Consider the following 17611-nt stretch of genomic DNA (forward strand, 5'->3'; position numbering starts at 1 on the left):
TGCAAGAGAATATCATTTGACTTGATATAAACCGAATCTTGGTAGTTCATCTTTGAAAATATCAATAACTCCAATTCCGTGCTACATAGGCTACATGACTCTGTGCGAAAATTGATATATGCTAATGCTACATCTCTTTTTGTCAACGATATCGTATTACATGTCTAACATTAGCATAATTCCCAGCTTACTACATTTTGAGCGTACCTTAATACGGTTTTACTGTATTTGTAATTCGGTACCGGTACGGTATCTCTGCAGAAACGCAACCCTCTTTTTTTATTTTTCGTAAGACTCGACATTTACTATTGGGTCATTACTCATACAGGAAAGGAAGAGAGAAATGCATGCTAGCAAGGTTGCTAATCATCGAATGTCCTACTGTATCATGCCAGTCATTTATTTAATTAAAAAGTCTAACCTTTAGGCTGAGACTACCGCGGCGCATTATTAATATCTTAGCGTGAAAAACCCAAACTAATAAGACAAAAGAAAACAAAAGAAGCGTATAATTATTCAGGATCTATTCTCGATCACCTCTGGGCAAAGTTATGTCTTTTTGTTTTTCTTGTCCAACCTCATAGTCCCTGTTGTGTGGTGCTTATGACCCAGCAGGGTGGGTGTGTTGTTCACACTCTAGTGATTTACATGCTACTTACTTTTGTTTATACAGCTTGACATCCCACAATCCTCTGTTAACTGAAGAAATATTGGAACCTGCGTGATCTCTCAGTGTGAGCCAATGTTAACACACAGCGCCGCATATGTAATGAGCCAAGGTCATTTACAGAAACAGCAGAATCACGATGCTCATTCCGCATTTGCTTAAAGCAAGTTTTTTTTGTGTTTTTTTGGCACTTTATTCTCCCCCTCATTTTCACAGCAAAATGCAAGACCACTGAAGATCGTGATTAATATAATTTGTATTTTACAACAGTAAGATTTCGCTGTAATCGTGTATTTATGCATTCAGAAGTATATCATTTTTTGTTCAGCGGATTTTCTTCAAAACCTTTTGAAAAATGATTTTCGTTTAATATTTAAGCTGCTGTTTGAAAATCTGTTCCCCCATTTATCCTCTTTACTTTTCCCCTGTTGTTGACAGTAGGAGCCAACACAGTCAAAGGCGATGATTTCACCAATAATGAGGGTGGCGAAAATAAAGGTATTTTTCCATATTTGTTCCATTTTTTAACAACAAAAAAAGATTCCAGCCTGAAACCTGCATGAAAGCGAAACCGATTTTTTTCCTGTAATGACTTCTTTAGATTTGTTTAATTTGGTTCTTACGTTTTTTGGCCATCGAAGCGCACCATCACCTTTTTGACACCTCTTTCCTCTTTGGCGACTCCTATATAGCACAGAGCTGAAGGACTGTGTGAAAAGGCTAAAGTTTGCCTCTGCAGAAAATACAAGAACTTGTTTCCACATAAACATTACCTTCTCCCAGTGCTGCAAAGTGAAAGATGGTCGACGAAAGTCTGCATGCTTTTTTCCTCTCCTCCTCAAAGAAATGATTAAACAGTCATGTTTCCCTCTTTTTTCTGAGTTTTGCCATTATTTTTCCTTCATTGCCCGGTGAAGCATGAGCACTAACCTGTGTTGTTTTGACAGTGGAAATCTGTTCATTTGTAACTCCTGTCAGATGCTGTGTTGAAGAAACTCTTCTCGCTGTAATATTAATGGCTTGCTCTTTTGCATCCCATTACACATGGACAAATAATATTTTGTGAGACACAACGCATTATAAGCTGCCAAGAAAGGGTAGAGCAACGTTAATGTATGTTGTATACTCGGTAGACAAATTGTAAAAAAAAATGAAATAAAATAAAATAAAGTAAAATAAATGAATAGAAAATCAGGGTGAATGATTTTAGCTGTTGTTACGCAATAAAGAAATATGTATTTAAAAAAAATTTTTTTTTAATAAAACTAATACAATTTTCGATAATGATAATTAAATGATATAGTGTCATGGGTTAACTAAAATGGTTAGTAGTATTCAAATGAAATAAATCAGCTGATTAGAAGCAAGAGAATATTTTTGTGAACGGATCGTTGAATCATTGACTCAATCAATTCATTCAAAAGCATTTTATAGTGGTTTATCTTAGCTGCAATAAAACAAATACATAAAACAAAAAAGAAAGTGTATTAGCATACTTGATAATATTTCATCCCTCCATCTCTCACTGTCACGCATACAGCGCAGTAATGTTATGTATCTTATGTCTGTTGTCTTTTTAAAGAATGGCAAAAGTTATTCTTTTCACGACAAATTACAATTACTTGAGCATGCTTTGCAGCTCGTATTGAATTTTAATTGGCCGATTATTGTTATATATATGTGTGTGTGTGTGTATGTGTGTTCAAATATAAAAAATGGTCAAATTCTCACTGTTAACTACATTAGCTACAACTTTTGCCACAATTAAGTCCAAATTTGCTACTTATTAATAGTTAGTAAAGTAGTTAACAAATGGTTAATTTACTCAAAAATGAAAAATAACCTTTATTTCACTCACCCTCAAGGCATCTTAGGGTTATACAACCTTCTTCTTTCAGACTAATCCAATCAGAATTTTATTATGTATGCAAGTATGAAAACTTAGCTTTGTTTGTTCCGATAAACAAACTCAGACATGCTTTATTTTGTCCTCTTTGGGTGAACTAACCCTTTGTGTTTAGGCACTGGCTAGTATTAGAAATGTAGAATATAGATATGCAGAATATGTGCTTGATGAGCAGAAATAAATAGTCTATGTGTTAATATATAATCGCTTGCTATTATTACAACATAATAATATAATAGTGACTAGGTGAAACCCTGTGCAGGCTAATACGTGGCACAGAAACAAAGAGACAGGTCAGTTAAACATATGATAATTGAATTGATCTGTATTGGGCACAGGATGTAGTGGTGTCTCTTGACGCGTCTGATAAATTGCTGTAGTGGATCTGACTGTGGTTTGTGGCTGCCGAGGAGTCAGCTGTCATGATCTCTGAGTGATGTGTGCGATCATTGATTGCTGCTTTCCAGACATGTTGTACTTTCTGATTGCCCTCTGATACCTGTATCTGTATGGAATAGAGCAAACACGTGTTTGTAGACAGCTGGGGAAACACTACAAGAAGCATCTTTGAGATCTTATTTCTGCTCTTTTCCAAGGTTCAGCCTGAACGATAATCTAAATACTGTAGCTCACGACGTTTGTTGAAATAGATGGCGTTCCTCCAGCGACCTGTCATTGTGTGAATGCGTAATGGTAAAATTGTCCATACCGAAGATAGTTCCCATACAAAAATCAGTCTGTCATCATATACCTCACCCCTATGTCATTATAAACCGTTCTTTCATCTGCAGAATATAATATTTTGAAGAATATTGACTTCCGTTGTACAAACACAAGAGAAAGAAGAATGAAACAAATTCATACTGGTTTGGAATTACACGACAGTTAATAAATGACTGAACGATCTCTATAACTTTGCTTTCTAAATGTAGTAGGTTACATTTCAGTTTGGAGACCACTTCTTTCTATTAACTGTTAACTATGACTTTTGCCTCAATAAACTACTTTTAATATGTGCGTTAATATGTGCTTTACAGTATACGTACCAATAAACAGGCAATATGCTAGCTTGCTAATAAGCAACTAGTTAATAGTACGAATTTGTTTATAATTTTATTGCGTCATTTTAAAATCAGCAATATAATGAACAGACTTGGACTGAGTTGTCCAGATGGCATATTAACATTTAAAAATGCCTATTTAATCTCTGCATTCTGAAATCCGTCTGCCTTAAAAGAAACGGTGTTGAGTCATGTAGTACCACCACCAAACGCTTCTTGTTCTGAAGAGACGAAGATGGGGTTTTTTCAGAAGGGCAGGATCGATGCTCTCTGTCTGTGCGAACATCTGCAGTGGCGATGAATTACTCTTCCTGGCTCCCTTGAGGTTGTACCTATGCCATAAGACTCCCCTGCAAAATCACCCTACAGCAATGCACCAGCCTCCGCAATTTCCTGCCACCTTTAAAAACTCACCCAGAAAGACTCTTTAAATGCAGAGAAATGAAAGAGAAAGCCGTTCTTTCCATCTGTAGTCCCTTTGAAAGGATGACACTCTTTAGACTCAGCCTGCGCAGAAAGAAAGAGCTTTAGTTTGGAAATGAACGAGTGAAAGGATATCACTTGTCAACCATGTCTTAATTGGTTAACATGGGCTCTGAATGAAGGGCCCACGGCATTACTTTAACAGCTTTATTAAGGGTTGATGTTGAAAGCTTACATTTGAGACCCAGTAGCAGTACATGAATATCAAATATGTTGCATGTCCAGAAGCCACGGTTGACTTTGGCTTGATGCGAGGCCAATAATCGGCATACAATTGCATTTAATTATATTTTACAGCTATGTTTTTCGCTGGTGTGCCTGCCCTGTATTGCTGTGCATTACAATTCTGTGTTACAGCTGAACAGACTGACTGAACAGCTCAGCATTGTACAGACTGCATGGTCATTAACAGCCATCCCTCCCTACTAACACTTCTGGGAATAGATTATTCAAAAATGAAAATTCAGTCATTATTTTCTTATCTTTCCAAAACCTGTATGACTTAGTTTCTTCTGTGGAACACAAATACGTGATACATTTATTTTAATTAATTTATACGCAATTATACGTACGTTTTGGGCCAGTTCTGTATTTATTTTTTTTTTTTTTTTGGTAACACTTTACCTAAATCCCTTTTGTGTAATCTATTATAAAGGTGTTAATGCATGAACTATGCATTGTAATATGCCTTATAATACATTGTACAGTCTTATGAGTAATTGTAACCAAAACATTGTTAACGCTTATTAATTCATTGTTGCATTATACATTTTAAATGTTAATATGGTTTTCATTATTTATGAGAAAATACAATGTATTACAACACACATTATGAAAACCTATAATGCATTATACTACACATACACACACACACACACACAAATGGTAACTTTATAATGCTATCAAAATAACCTAACTACAGTTTGATTGAGATTAACTGGAATGCACGATGCAAAAATATGATTTTTGAAATCTGTTTTTGCAAATAAACTCTTCATATATACATATCAGCATATTACAATCATAATAAGCATCATGTTACTCTGCAGAGTGGATTTAATGTCTGCTAAAAATTTGTTTTTGCATCACAGGGATAAATGACATTTTAAAATGTATTCTAATAGACAATTACAATTCTTTATTCTGAATTGTAATCATTTCACAATATTTCTGATCAAATCAATGCAGCAGAAAGAGTGAGCAGAAGAGACGAGTACATTCTGCACAGAAAGCCAGTACATTCTGCTAAATATCTTCTTCCATATTGTTCCATAGTAGTCATACAGGTTCAGCATGACACAAGGATGAGAAAACGCTGACAGAATTTTCATTTTTGGGTGAACTATTTCTTTAATAAGAACTGTTGAGTCTAATGAAGAATTCAGCTCTTTCTCTCTGGTTCTTGCTCTGTATAAAGATGAGTAATGTGTGCGGTGCCGTGCAGCACATGAGGGAATATATTATCCTCCTCGGCCTGTCCTGGCAATGATGAATGTCCAGGGTGTGTGCACTGCTGAGTCACCCCCACTCACTCTCTTCTTTCGTTCCTTCCTCCCTTCCCTTTTCTCTCTATCTCTCTGACACTCTTTTTCTCTATATCTTTTCCTTTTATTTTGTTTCTGTCTTTCATGTTCTCTAGTCCTCTTTACCTGTGTCTTCTTGTCACTGCACAGTTCCACAGACAAAACAAGAAAGGGAACTTGTATAACATCTAAGCGGGGAAACTCTTGGCACTGACAGGATGGGGTCAGAGTGGACGCCTAAAGGGCCGTTCACACAAGACAAATTCTTGCATCTGCCTGTTCTTCTATGCTCTAGAAGGATTATGAGTAGCTGAATGAGTAACTAACACAACTACTACTGGGAAAGGATAAAGAAATAAAATAGACGAGATGCACAGAATGTAAGTGATTGATTTCGTCGTTGCTATGGACTACATAAACTGTTGTTTCTATGAACTAATAAGGTGAACATTTAGATTACTTGTATCATGATCTTTTTGAAGCTTGAAAATGTTGGTTGTGTGGACTGTCAATGCATGAAAGTCTCAGGAGAGAATATTAAAAATATCTTTATTCGAAACACAAAAAGGGTGAGCAAATACATTTTTAAATAACAGGGTAAGGCAACGCTTTAGCCATAAAGTATGTTTGCAATTATGAAAATAAAGATGTTTGGTTCCATTCCACTGCGACAGCAGTAAATGTTTTTGCATGCAAGAACTCAATCTGGGTGAACAGCCCCCGACTCATCAATCCCAAGGGCCAACATGTTTGCCAACTTCGCAGGTTTCCAATGCCAGTTGAGTTTCAACACACCTGGGATGCAAAATGTGCATAGATGCGCTGCCTTCTTTGCTAACAGCCCCTCCGATATGTCTCCGTGATCTATGGGTTTCACCGTGAAGAGCCTTAAGATGTGTATCGGCATCTACTTTAAACAAGTTCATGGCAGCACTCCATTCTCGTAATGTGTTTCTGGATGGTTCTCCTTCCAATAGCTGTGGCGAAGAACGATTTAAATAGTTTCCTCGGAAGGAGCCCACGAAATTCGTACCTAAACTGCTTCTACTGGGTCAAGTTTGTCAGTTAGGATTCTTCATAATAGAGCTCTCCAATTACGTGGGTGGAAAGTTTTGCCAGCGTTGGTAGTAATGGGTCAGGATAGGTAATCCTAGACCTGTATAAAAAGGGTAAAACATCAACACAATGCTTGTGTAACATCTCCACTAAACGAGAAGCCCTTGCGCAGCTATTAGTCTGCCTGGTTGAGAGGCAGAGTATTAGACAGGAGGTTCTGGCCTTGCTGATGGTCCAGCGCAATAAAGGCGCTGCGACGCTGAAAGTTGTACACCAGCAAAGAGCTGCAAAATAGATGCACTCGCATTAGTGCGCTGCCTGGCGCCCACTCAGAACCCGACCGAGATTAATCACCTGTCACGACGGGTTGTTTTCCAGCTCTCCCTCTCTTTCTCTTTCTCTCTCACTCTGTTTCCCTCTCTCTCCTTCTCTCTGTTTTCTTTTGCGGGGGAGAACGATACACAGACTTGCCTTTAATTCTGCTCGCCTGCCCACAGGCGCTGTAGGATTGTGCCAGCGCTGCAGCAGACCACGCTGGGTGTGTGTGTGTGTGTGTGTGTGTGTGTCTACGTATTTGTGCACCACCTCTATGCAGTTAATGAAGCCATATGCAACATAAACCAATAATCAAAGTACAGTGATGTGGCTTTGGCTGAATACCAATTACTCTGGGTCTTACAGCGTACCCCTGTTGGACTCCACTCCAGTCTGAGAAGCCAACAAGGGCGTTTCTAATGCAGATATACCACTCCCACTGAGAGGAGGCTGTTTGCAGTGAGTGTGTTTACGGTGGATGCAAACACGCACACCAAATGTCATAACCCCTTTTTGAAGCCATTAGCTCTCATTCCATCAGCTGTTTTGAGCAGGCTGAGGAAGCTGTTTGATGAAATATTAGTATACACATTACCCTAATAAGAGTAACAGTGCAAACCACAGAGCATTAAAACACACTTAATTAAAGATGCACACTGATTATTCACCCTGAAACAACAGTGTTATGACTTGTTTGTTACCAGTATTGTTTTCTTCATTGAGGAGGCTTTGATTCAATTTGAAGTTTTTGTTACGTAGGTGTTTTTTTTGTGAACATTCAGAAAAGTTAAAGTCTTAAAGAAATAGTTCACCCACAAATGAAAATTCGGATTTCATTTAAGCACCCTCGTGCCATTTCAGATCTTTATGACTTCCTTTCTTCTGTGGAATGTATATATAAACACCCACCAACAACTTTATTAAGTACACCTTGCTTGTATCGGTTATGACCACTTTTTGAATTCAGAACTGCCTTGATTCTTTGTGCCATATATTCAACAAGGTGCCGAAAGCATTCCTTAGAGATCCAGTCGAGGTTATTTGAGTAAAGCGAACTCATTGTCATGCTCAGGAAATCAGTTTGAGATTATCCTGCTGGAAGTGGTCAGAAAGGGATGGACATGGTCAGCAACAGTACTCAGGTAGGTCATGGTATTTAAACTTTGCTCAACAGATACTGAGTTGCCCAAAGTGTGTTAGAAAAATATCCCCTACATCGTTGCACAACCTGCAGCATCAGAACCAATGATAAAAGTCAGGATGGATCCATGCTTTCATGTTGTTTACACCAAATTCTGACCCTGCCATCTGCAAATCACAGAAGAAATTGAAACTCAACAGAATGGCAACCTTTTTTTCTATCTTGTATCGCCAATTTAGATGATCCTGTACAAACTGTAGCCTCAGTTTCCTGTTCTTAGTTGACAGGGGTGACGCCCGCTTTGGTCTTCTGCTGGTTTGATGAGTTATGCGTTCAGAGATCTTGCTCTGCATAACTTGGTTGTAACGAGTGGTTATTTGAGTTACTGTTCTCTTTCTATCAGCTCAAACCAGTCTGGCCATTCTCCTCTGGCCTCTGGCATCAACAAGGCATTTTCGCCCACAGAACTGCCGCTCACTGGATATTTTCAAATTTTCTGACCATTCTCTGTAAACCCTAGAGATGGTTGTGCATGAAAATCCCAACAGATCAGCAGTTTGTTAAATATTCAGACCAGCCCATCTGGTACCAACAACTATGCTGTGTTCAAAGTTTTTTAAATCACCTTTTGTCCCCATTCTGATGCTCAGTTTGAACTTCAACAGATTGTCTAGACCATGTCTACATATTTACCTAAACGTAGGGTGATGTCCTCTTTTTCCCAGACATGTCTTCTTTTTGGACCTAAAAACGCATCTGGCTGAGATGTATAATTTGCCCTAAATGTTTGGGATTTGGCTTTTGCTTTCTTTCAAAAATTGCCATTCATTGGGTGCATTTTTGCATCAATATCTCTGTCCGGGACTGTTTTCTTATTTCGGGTACCATTGAATTTCTGACAATTACTGCCTGCACCTGCAAAAAAAAAAATAAATAAAATAAAAATTTATATAATTTTCGCATATCGGGGAGCCTCAATAAGTATGCAGAGTATTTAAATCACTTTGGATGCAACACATGTTCGATGCAAATTTTACCAAATCTACATTTTTGGCACGGAATTGGACTGATTTTAAACTCTTGTGAAGGGTGGATTTTCGCCTGTGGGTTAAAAGTGTGAAATATTACATGCATTACATTTGACTGAAATTCTTGTATTGAAACAGTTTTACATTCTACCCATGACAACACTGGTAGATGTTAAGTTTTGTGAAGGATGGCCAATGAAAGCCTTTTAGCTGTGATTATGATCAATCTGCCCTGAATTGCTGCTATGTGATTGGCTGGATAGATATTTGCATTATCAAGCAGTTGAACAGGTGTACCTAATAAAGTGGCCGTTGAGTGTAAATATAAACTAGTGGTTTACAGTTTCCGTAATATGCATTCGTTGTTGTTATTACACAGCGTCTGCACTAAAAGCACTCGTATAGAAAGTTTTAGTGCTTGTTTTTATTGCGACTAAACAAAAGGACACATCTGTGTCTGCATTTGTTGTTCTATTTAAGACCATTAGATATCTGCTGTGAAAAATCTATAGCCTGGTAAGCCTGCCTGCAATTTGTGAAATGTTATCAAAGACTTCCTCATCCTAGGGCTTCATGTCTTCTGTTTTATAATCAGCCTCCTACACATGTACTAATCAGGGGCTTTAATCAGAACAAGAGAGCCCCACAAATAACCAACTCATCTGCAGCAATTACGGACTTCCCTGTGCATGAGCCACATCTTGAGGTGAATCTCGCCGAGGTAGGATTAGTTTCAATGAAAATTCGGCTTGGTAATGGTATAAAAAAAGCTATTTAATTTGGGATATTTGTCTGATCTTCTCATTTGGGATTTTACTATTGGATTTGCTTGTCAAAGTGTAAAGCCTAATGTGTTCTACTGATCTTCGTTTACTGAGGAAACACTGCTAGTGCTTTTGTCAGGCCACTAGCAGCTGGCGAGAAAGGGTTGTTTAATCATACTGCAGATATAAAAAGTGTTTACTGTTTGTTCAGAGGATATTTTGCTTCATTTTCTCTTTCTGTAGACATCCACGATGAGAATGGGCTGAGACCCGTAATGGTTTACATCCACGGTGGGTCCTACATGGAAGGTACAGGCAACATGATTGACGGCAGCATTCTGGCCAGCTACGGAAATGTAATTGTGGTGACCCTGAACTATAGGCTGGGAGTACTGGGTAAGTCATTGGTTTTTCATTAAATGGTGCATGGTTTTGATTATGGGATATCTTGCTGACCTCCTGTTTTATATTCACCCTCCCACACACGTAATAAAGATATACACATGTGTTCAAGTGCCTCATGATCTTGGAATAGCTGAGAAATAAAAGGGTCATGGGTTTAAAAGTCACACACTTTAAAATGAAGATTTCATTTTGTTTATTCGTTGAATAAAAAGAAGAGCTAGAATGTTATGTAAATGCTTTATGAGGCCTAGTTTAATTCCCTGCACTCAGTTATGGTCATGAAATGCAAATAGAATATTCTTATGAATCTTTTTCCTGTTGGAAGAAGTCCCTAATGAGTTCAGTTTCTTGATCGGTTATGCTTCAGTGTTATTATGCTTTTATAGTATTTTTAATAGCTAGTTTTTCTTTTATATATCTATTTTGGTAACACCTCATTTTGATGGTCCCTTATGAACATTCTGTTGACAATAAGTAACTGTGCATCTACATGTATTTTTTTTTATTAAAGTATAAGTAGATTGTCTGATTTTATCTGCTAACTCTTTATTGTGATGATCTATCAACACACATTCCACTGACTATAGGTAGATTTTCAAGAACATGTTAACTTATTCGAACCCTACAAGTCTACTAATACTCTACAAAAAATCTAATGAAAGTTAGTTGACATGTGGGTGCAATGGTACTTATTGTCAACAGGATGTTTATAAGGGACCATCAAAATAAAGTGAAACCAATTTATATTTTTAGTTATAGTTTACTTTCTAGTATTTTTTAAAATATTTTCTTTAAGGAACAATTCTCACTCTTATCTACCTGCCTATTAGCATGAATATTACTAGCATACAGACCATTTATTGTTACATCCCTTAACCTTACCTATACCTAAAGCTCAACAACTACTATAAAAATTATTAAATAGAAAATTAAATTGAGTAAATTAGCAGTTTATTAAGTGATTTTTTTATTAGCTTAATTTATTTTATTTATAGTACATTTTGAATTTAAATTTCATTTAATATAATAAGGCACAATTTCTCATGTATTTATTTTTATATCTTTTGAATTTGATTGTTTTTTTGCTTTATTACACTTAACAAAACTGAAATAATAATACAAGCTATGGCCATTTTTACTTGTCTTTGCATCATGACCAGGCAAAATTGCCTCTATAAATCGTAATGATTATATTCCACAAACTCGAGGGGGACAAATTCAGTACTTCTAAATTTGAAAAAGGAATATTCTTACTTTTTTTTTTTTTTTTTTTTTTCGAATTCAGAATTTGTGCTGTTTAAACATCCACTCTGGATTCACAAACTCTTATTTCACCTTTCATTCCAGTACAGTTAGGCTTTAGAACAGGATGTAGTATGATTAATAATTTACATTTAAGAATCTCACTCTTTCAGGCTTGCTTCTATTGGACATAGTGGGTAAATTATAAGAAAGGATCATAGTTTTATTCACAGTCCTCCACTTCAGCTGTTCTTACTCATTATCAGCCACAGCTCGTTTTGAGGCTGGCTATATTTAGATGTGTTGGAGGAAAGGGTATAGGCCTCTGCAAAAGTGAGCACTGCGGGAAAAGACAGTAGTTGAAGGGAGGGAGAGAGGAAAGTAGCAGGAAGACTGAGGACAGGAGTGAGAGAGCGCGAGGCCTTTGTTGAACGTGTTTCTGCTTCTCTGCCTGACAGTGCTCAGCATGAAGGTGATGGAGAAATTCTAAAGTGTCTGGCTGTCTTCGTCTTTATGGAGAACAGTTTGAAGTGTGGTGGCAGTGAAAAGCTGAATCCTAGATGGAGGGTAAAGTGAGATTGGAACATGTTCCCAAGCATTTAAAATCGCAGGATCATTTCCCTTTTGTACCTCTTCTTCAGAGAGCGAGAGCTCTTTTTCCACAACAAAAGTCATATTTTAACACCTCTGAGGTATCTTGGTTGTGGCGTATGTGTGTGTGTGCGCACCGACTGCTGTCTAGTTGGCCCATGCCCAGTCTGCCACCAGCGAGACAGATTTTCTTCTCAGCTGTTTTTAGACCTAGTGTTGTAATGGCTTTATCCAGCTTTTAGACACATGCTCAATGATTAGCCAAGGGTGAGAGGAGCATTCCGGTGTGAAAATACTGTTTGCAGAAAGTCGTGCTCTCCTTTCTTCAAATGGCTTGGTAGAGGACAAAAATCGCGGCTGAACATATGTAGATAAGTAGATAAGATGGATTCAGCAACAGTGTGATATGCATAACAGGGTTGTTAGTGTCATAATCATGTGGGAAGTAATACGAATGCATTGGAGTTTATTTATGTTCGTTTTGTATAGGCTGTATGGGCACGCATGTGTTCAGACGTGCATTTTTAATAAATTATTTGTTTTTTTGTCAAATGCAACTGTGTGTGCTTTCATAGTAATTGCTTCATCTGCAGTGGGGCACATGTGGCCTGCCGATGATCCAGTTGAGGCTGTTAGAATGAACTGAGATGTGTCACAGGCACATGACTCTCTCTTTCTCTCTCCCTCTCTCACATGGCAACGTGATCAGACTGCTGATGTGCTTTATAAAACAGCAGAATGGCTCTGTATCTGCACTTTACTCTTCATCTTGGTGCATTATGGGGAACTTAGTTACAATTTGTCACGATCAAGTATTTATGTACGCTGCACTAAATGAAAAATCACAATGGCTGTGATCACAGATGCTGTCACACAGCAGCACTGAGCAGCTTTTTAATTTTTGTGTTAATTGTTTAAGAGATGGCTACCAAGAGGACTGAAACATGTAGTTCTCCCGAAAATGTAAACTGTCATTTACTCGCCCTCATGATACTTGAGATATATATATATATATATATATATATATATATATATATATATATATATATATATATATATATATATTGCAATGTATGTGTTTTCTACCCAAATATCTTTTTAACATTACAGTATTTGTGTGATATTCCAGTACTCAAGGCTTTTTTTTTCCTCTCTGAAATATTCTTTACCAAATATACCTACAGCTTGCACCAGAGCAAACCATTTTTTTGAACTACCGGGATTTCTAATGCTCAAAAGCAAAAAAGGTGTGGGCAGCTGAACTTGCTGAATATGCAGTTTCTCTTTCAAATGCAAAATTTATGGGAGTAGAGTACTAAAACGAATCGCTAATGATTTACTAACATTTGCTCTCGTCAAATTACAGGTATTTGCACCATTATATAAAGCCCCCCACCCCAAAAAGGCTTGTTTGGTTGCATCTGTGTTCTTTGATGTGTGTGTGTGTGTGCAATAGCATTGTCTTTAATTCTTTCTAGTGAACCAGCATCTATGGCTTAGGTCTTTGGTTACAGGCATCATTTGTGACTGTGAGCATGATCGGTTCAAACTCATTGCTTCACATACGTTAGCAAATACCGCTGTCATTCCTAAACGGGTGACACTGTGAATGTAGCCAATCAGCTTAAAGTTCCCTATATAACCGATTTCTTGCTGAAGCGCTAGTAGACATGCGCGTCGGAAAACTGCTTCTTGAGATTTTACAGTCCATAACCGTAAAACTGTACTGCAGAGAGTCCTGCAGAACCCCACTCTGGCTTTTGTCAAGCAAGACACTAAAAAAACCCTCCCAAATCACCCTCCGAGTCGTTTAACAGACAGTAGCTTACGCTAATAGACCCCTCTGCAGTGGGTCAATCTCTGCGGAGCCTTTATCCTGCTCGCTTCTGTCTCTGTCAGTCTGTCTGGCCTGGAAGGCTCCTACAGTTTCCCTGAGGCCTCTGTGAGTAGTCTCCACAGCAGGGCAAGGACAGGCACAGCCCAGGGGAGGAAGGCCAAATGGGCTTCGGTCCTCCGAAACGCTTGCATTTGGGAAGAGAAATAGAGAGATTAGGAGCGACAGAGAATGAGAAACAGAGGGCTTTTTTGGGTCGCATTTTAAGCGATAGCAGGAAAATGACGCAGTAATAATGGCGCGAATGTGCTCGTATGTCTGTGGGCATGTCATGCTGTCCTCAGTTGCCGAAAGGCAGAGTTGTTTGTTGTTGTCTCGTGGTAGTTCTAATGACTTTGCTTTCTTTTGCACAAAAACAGAGGTGATGTAAGGTAATGGCAGGAGAGGTCAGTGGAGGACTGCTGCAGGTAAATGTGTTGAGAGTTAGAGTGGACAGGAGTGAGGGATCACAGTCTATTGAGTAGATTAAAGATAGCATGTCAACACTAGGAGAGGAAGGGCAGAAGAGGCTGCCAGAGAACGCGAGAGACGACACGGGGAAACAGGGAATAGAAGAAAGAACATAAATTGTTATGGACGTTAGAGCCACGGCCTGTGTGTTTCAGGCATATTCTTTGAGAAGAGATTTGAATTCAGCCTGAAGTGATTCATGTGAAGATGGGCAGATCCAACTTAAAATATTCATACCTTTGTTGCTGCTGTTATATAGAGATGATCGATCCTCCCATGTAAATACCGCTCCGAAGTGTTTCGAAACTCCTGATTTCACTATTTATTTAGTAGGGATTCGAGAAGGGAATCTCTAGGCACCTCGCAATTTGACTGGGTTATGATTCAGAAGGCTACACTGTGATCACGAAACGATTATCGATGCATCTTGATGTTTTTTTTCTGTGTAGTACTTTTCTCATTTGGTACTTTAATGATCTATAGTGAGTTTGCTGCCAATATCTGTTAATTAAACAAATAGAAGCGTTACACTTCCTGATCTACATTTTTTTAATGTATATTTGCATTTGTATTCACATTAGATACTAATGATAATAATAATTGCTTCAAGAAGTATAACAAGCTTAATGCAGATTTAAAACTTAAAAGCAAATATAAAGTAATAAGTTGAACAAAGAAACATTACAAGCGATAAACAACATTTACTTTCAATATCTGAGAGTGCTTTGAGTATCTGAAAGTTTCCAGACAGACACGGTTATGGATTTTTCTCTTTTTCTCAGCATTATTGCCGTTTAATTATTACTGATGACTTCAGCTTCAGGTTTAATATGCTGCATTCACACTAATGCACAGATATCAAATGCTTTCTTCTGTGCTTAAAACATAACTGACTGCCATTACATCAATCTTGCATAGTAAATGCATTTGGATATTCAAGATAATTAAACTGAATATACAGAGCAATGCACAGCTGCAAACATGAGCTTACCTTTTATTAGTTTTTATAGTTGTAGTTTAATCCTAACATGAAACTGCCTTTATGAAACTATATGCTATATGAACAATTAAAAATCTGAAAGTGTTTCATGATGCAGCTAGGTTAGTAGAGGTTGTAAAATGTGTTGCGAAATTGTAAACATATATTTATGAATAATGACCTTATGGTGTTCATGTAGAGCATTAACTTGAAAAATTACAAATTACAAAAAAAAAAAAAAAAAAAAGCATGCATAAATATATAATCTATCACTGGATCTACCTAAAACAATTTATACCCACAGAACTATATATTTGATATTTTTTTAATCCGTTCAATCAGGTAGAAATGGCTTTTTAAGGTAATAATTGTTGTTCAACACATTTACAGCATACTCAATCAAGAACTGATATTCTTGTTGCTTTTATGTCTCATAATTCCCTGTTGTTTATGTACTCTATTGATCCAAAAAAAAAAAAAACTGCAAAGGGTTGGATGGATGAGGAAGGAGGTTTATGTTGAGAAATTGAGGTGACTGCCTGGGGGGAGTCTTCAAAGCACGTCACATGCAGCGCATGCAGCACTGGTTAACGTCTTCCCATTACAATCAGCTCAGAACACAAACAATAAGCAAACAAGCTTCTTTCGAATGGCACTGATGCCCAAGGCGGGTGAGAAAGCTGATTTGCCTGTACCAAAAGAATAAAAACAAAACCTAATTAAAGACAGATCAAGCCCCAAATGACGTTTCCCTTTTGACACATAAACACTCACCTCTAATGGCTTTTAGAAACGCAAACCTCTAGGATTTATATAAATGAGCAGAATCCTCTCCGGATGATGCAAGCCCTCCTGTAGTGATTATTCAGACATTTTGAATCATCGTGGCCCTGTGAGAGGGTCTGGCAGCTCTGATAAGGAAGGCTACCTTGAGAGCCACTTGTTGAAATTCCTCCATTTTATGATTTTGCTGCGTAGCATGAATCTTTCAAACATTTAAATACGGTTGAGGTTTATTTATTTATTTTTAATGATTGTTGAAAATAATATGCTCGGAATGAACAAAGTCTTTTGTCTTATGTCGTTTTTGATAAAGATTTAGCTTTTACAATAGCTCTTGTCTTAAGAACCTTTAAAGAATACGGAATATCAGTCCTAGTTCTGCCCTTAAAAATGAGGATGTCTATGCTTGGCTTCCATTGTAAAGGTCATTGTTGTCATATATCCCTGTAAAGCTAGTATTATAATAGGCTCCGAAGTATCATTATTATTTTCTCTAACCACATTCCTTATCTATTTGTGAAAAAGAAAAAAAACGTTGTGTACTCATCTCTGCTATCTTTTTTTGTTGTTGTTGTTTTTTTTATTGTACACTCCTGTTCATTATGTATCATATATGGTTTGGATACATATTTGGCACATATTTTTAAGAATAGTTTATTTAATACATAATGAACGTCGGGATGTGTTTTTTTTTTTTTTTTTTTTTGTTCTTCCTTTTGTAAAGAGGTATGTGCTAACCAGGGTTGCATGCATTTATTGCATATATAAAACAGCTTTTAATGCATTTACTGCATATGTAAAAAAAAAATTTAATAATGTATAGCTAATATAATATAAATCAATATAATATAATGCTTTGCTGCACAAGAAACATTTCCGATTATCAATGAAAATCCATATAACTACAATATGTGTGATTCTAACAAAACCATTTTTTTTTTTTATAATTTTAATATTATAATATTTAATAATTTTATATATTTAATAACTTTTAATATAGCTCATCTATACCTTGTGTAAAGATTCAAAATCTTGAATATTTGAGGGATTTTACACTCTAATAAGCGTTACCTTAAAGAGATATTTACACAGTTGAATTGAATGTATTTAGCTTATTTTAGCGGTATTAAATAATATTTTTGTCTTAAAACCAGTTAATACAGATGTTCCCATTTGTATTTATGTATGCATTTATTTATTTAACAAATTAATTTTATATAAACCTTGCAGATGAATATAAATTAGGAAATAGAAAAGAACAGAAAAAATTTTGAATGTCATTTCCTGAATATCCTTAAAATGCAATTCATAAATTCCCAATGA

At 36.9% G+C, this 17611-nt stretch overlaps 1 protein-coding gene across 3 annotated transcripts in view; it reads left to right on the top strand.

The window, feature by feature from the left end:
* nlgn4xa (neuroligin 4 X-linked a) overlaps positions 1-17611 on the top strand; it is a 75488-nt gene that overhangs the window by 16137 nt on the left and 41740 nt on the right. For 2 of the 3 annotated variants that reach the window (XM_043249805.1, XM_043249809.1), the window contains exon 3: positions 10188-10340. In XM_043249805.1, coding sequence (XP_043105740.1) covers positions 10188-10340 — 153 coding nt within the window. Of the gene's footprint in view, positions 1-1145; positions 1166-10187; positions 10341-17611 lie in introns of those variants that run through there. The other variant, XM_043249819.1, reaches the window with a different exon arrangement.

Source organism: Puntigrus tetrazona, chromosome 1, assembly GCF_018831695.1.
Source record: "Puntigrus tetrazona isolate hp1 chromosome 1, ASM1883169v1, whole genome shotgun sequence".
Lineage (NCBI taxonomy): Eukaryota > Metazoa > Chordata > Actinopteri > Cypriniformes > Cyprinidae > Puntigrus > Puntigrus tetrazona.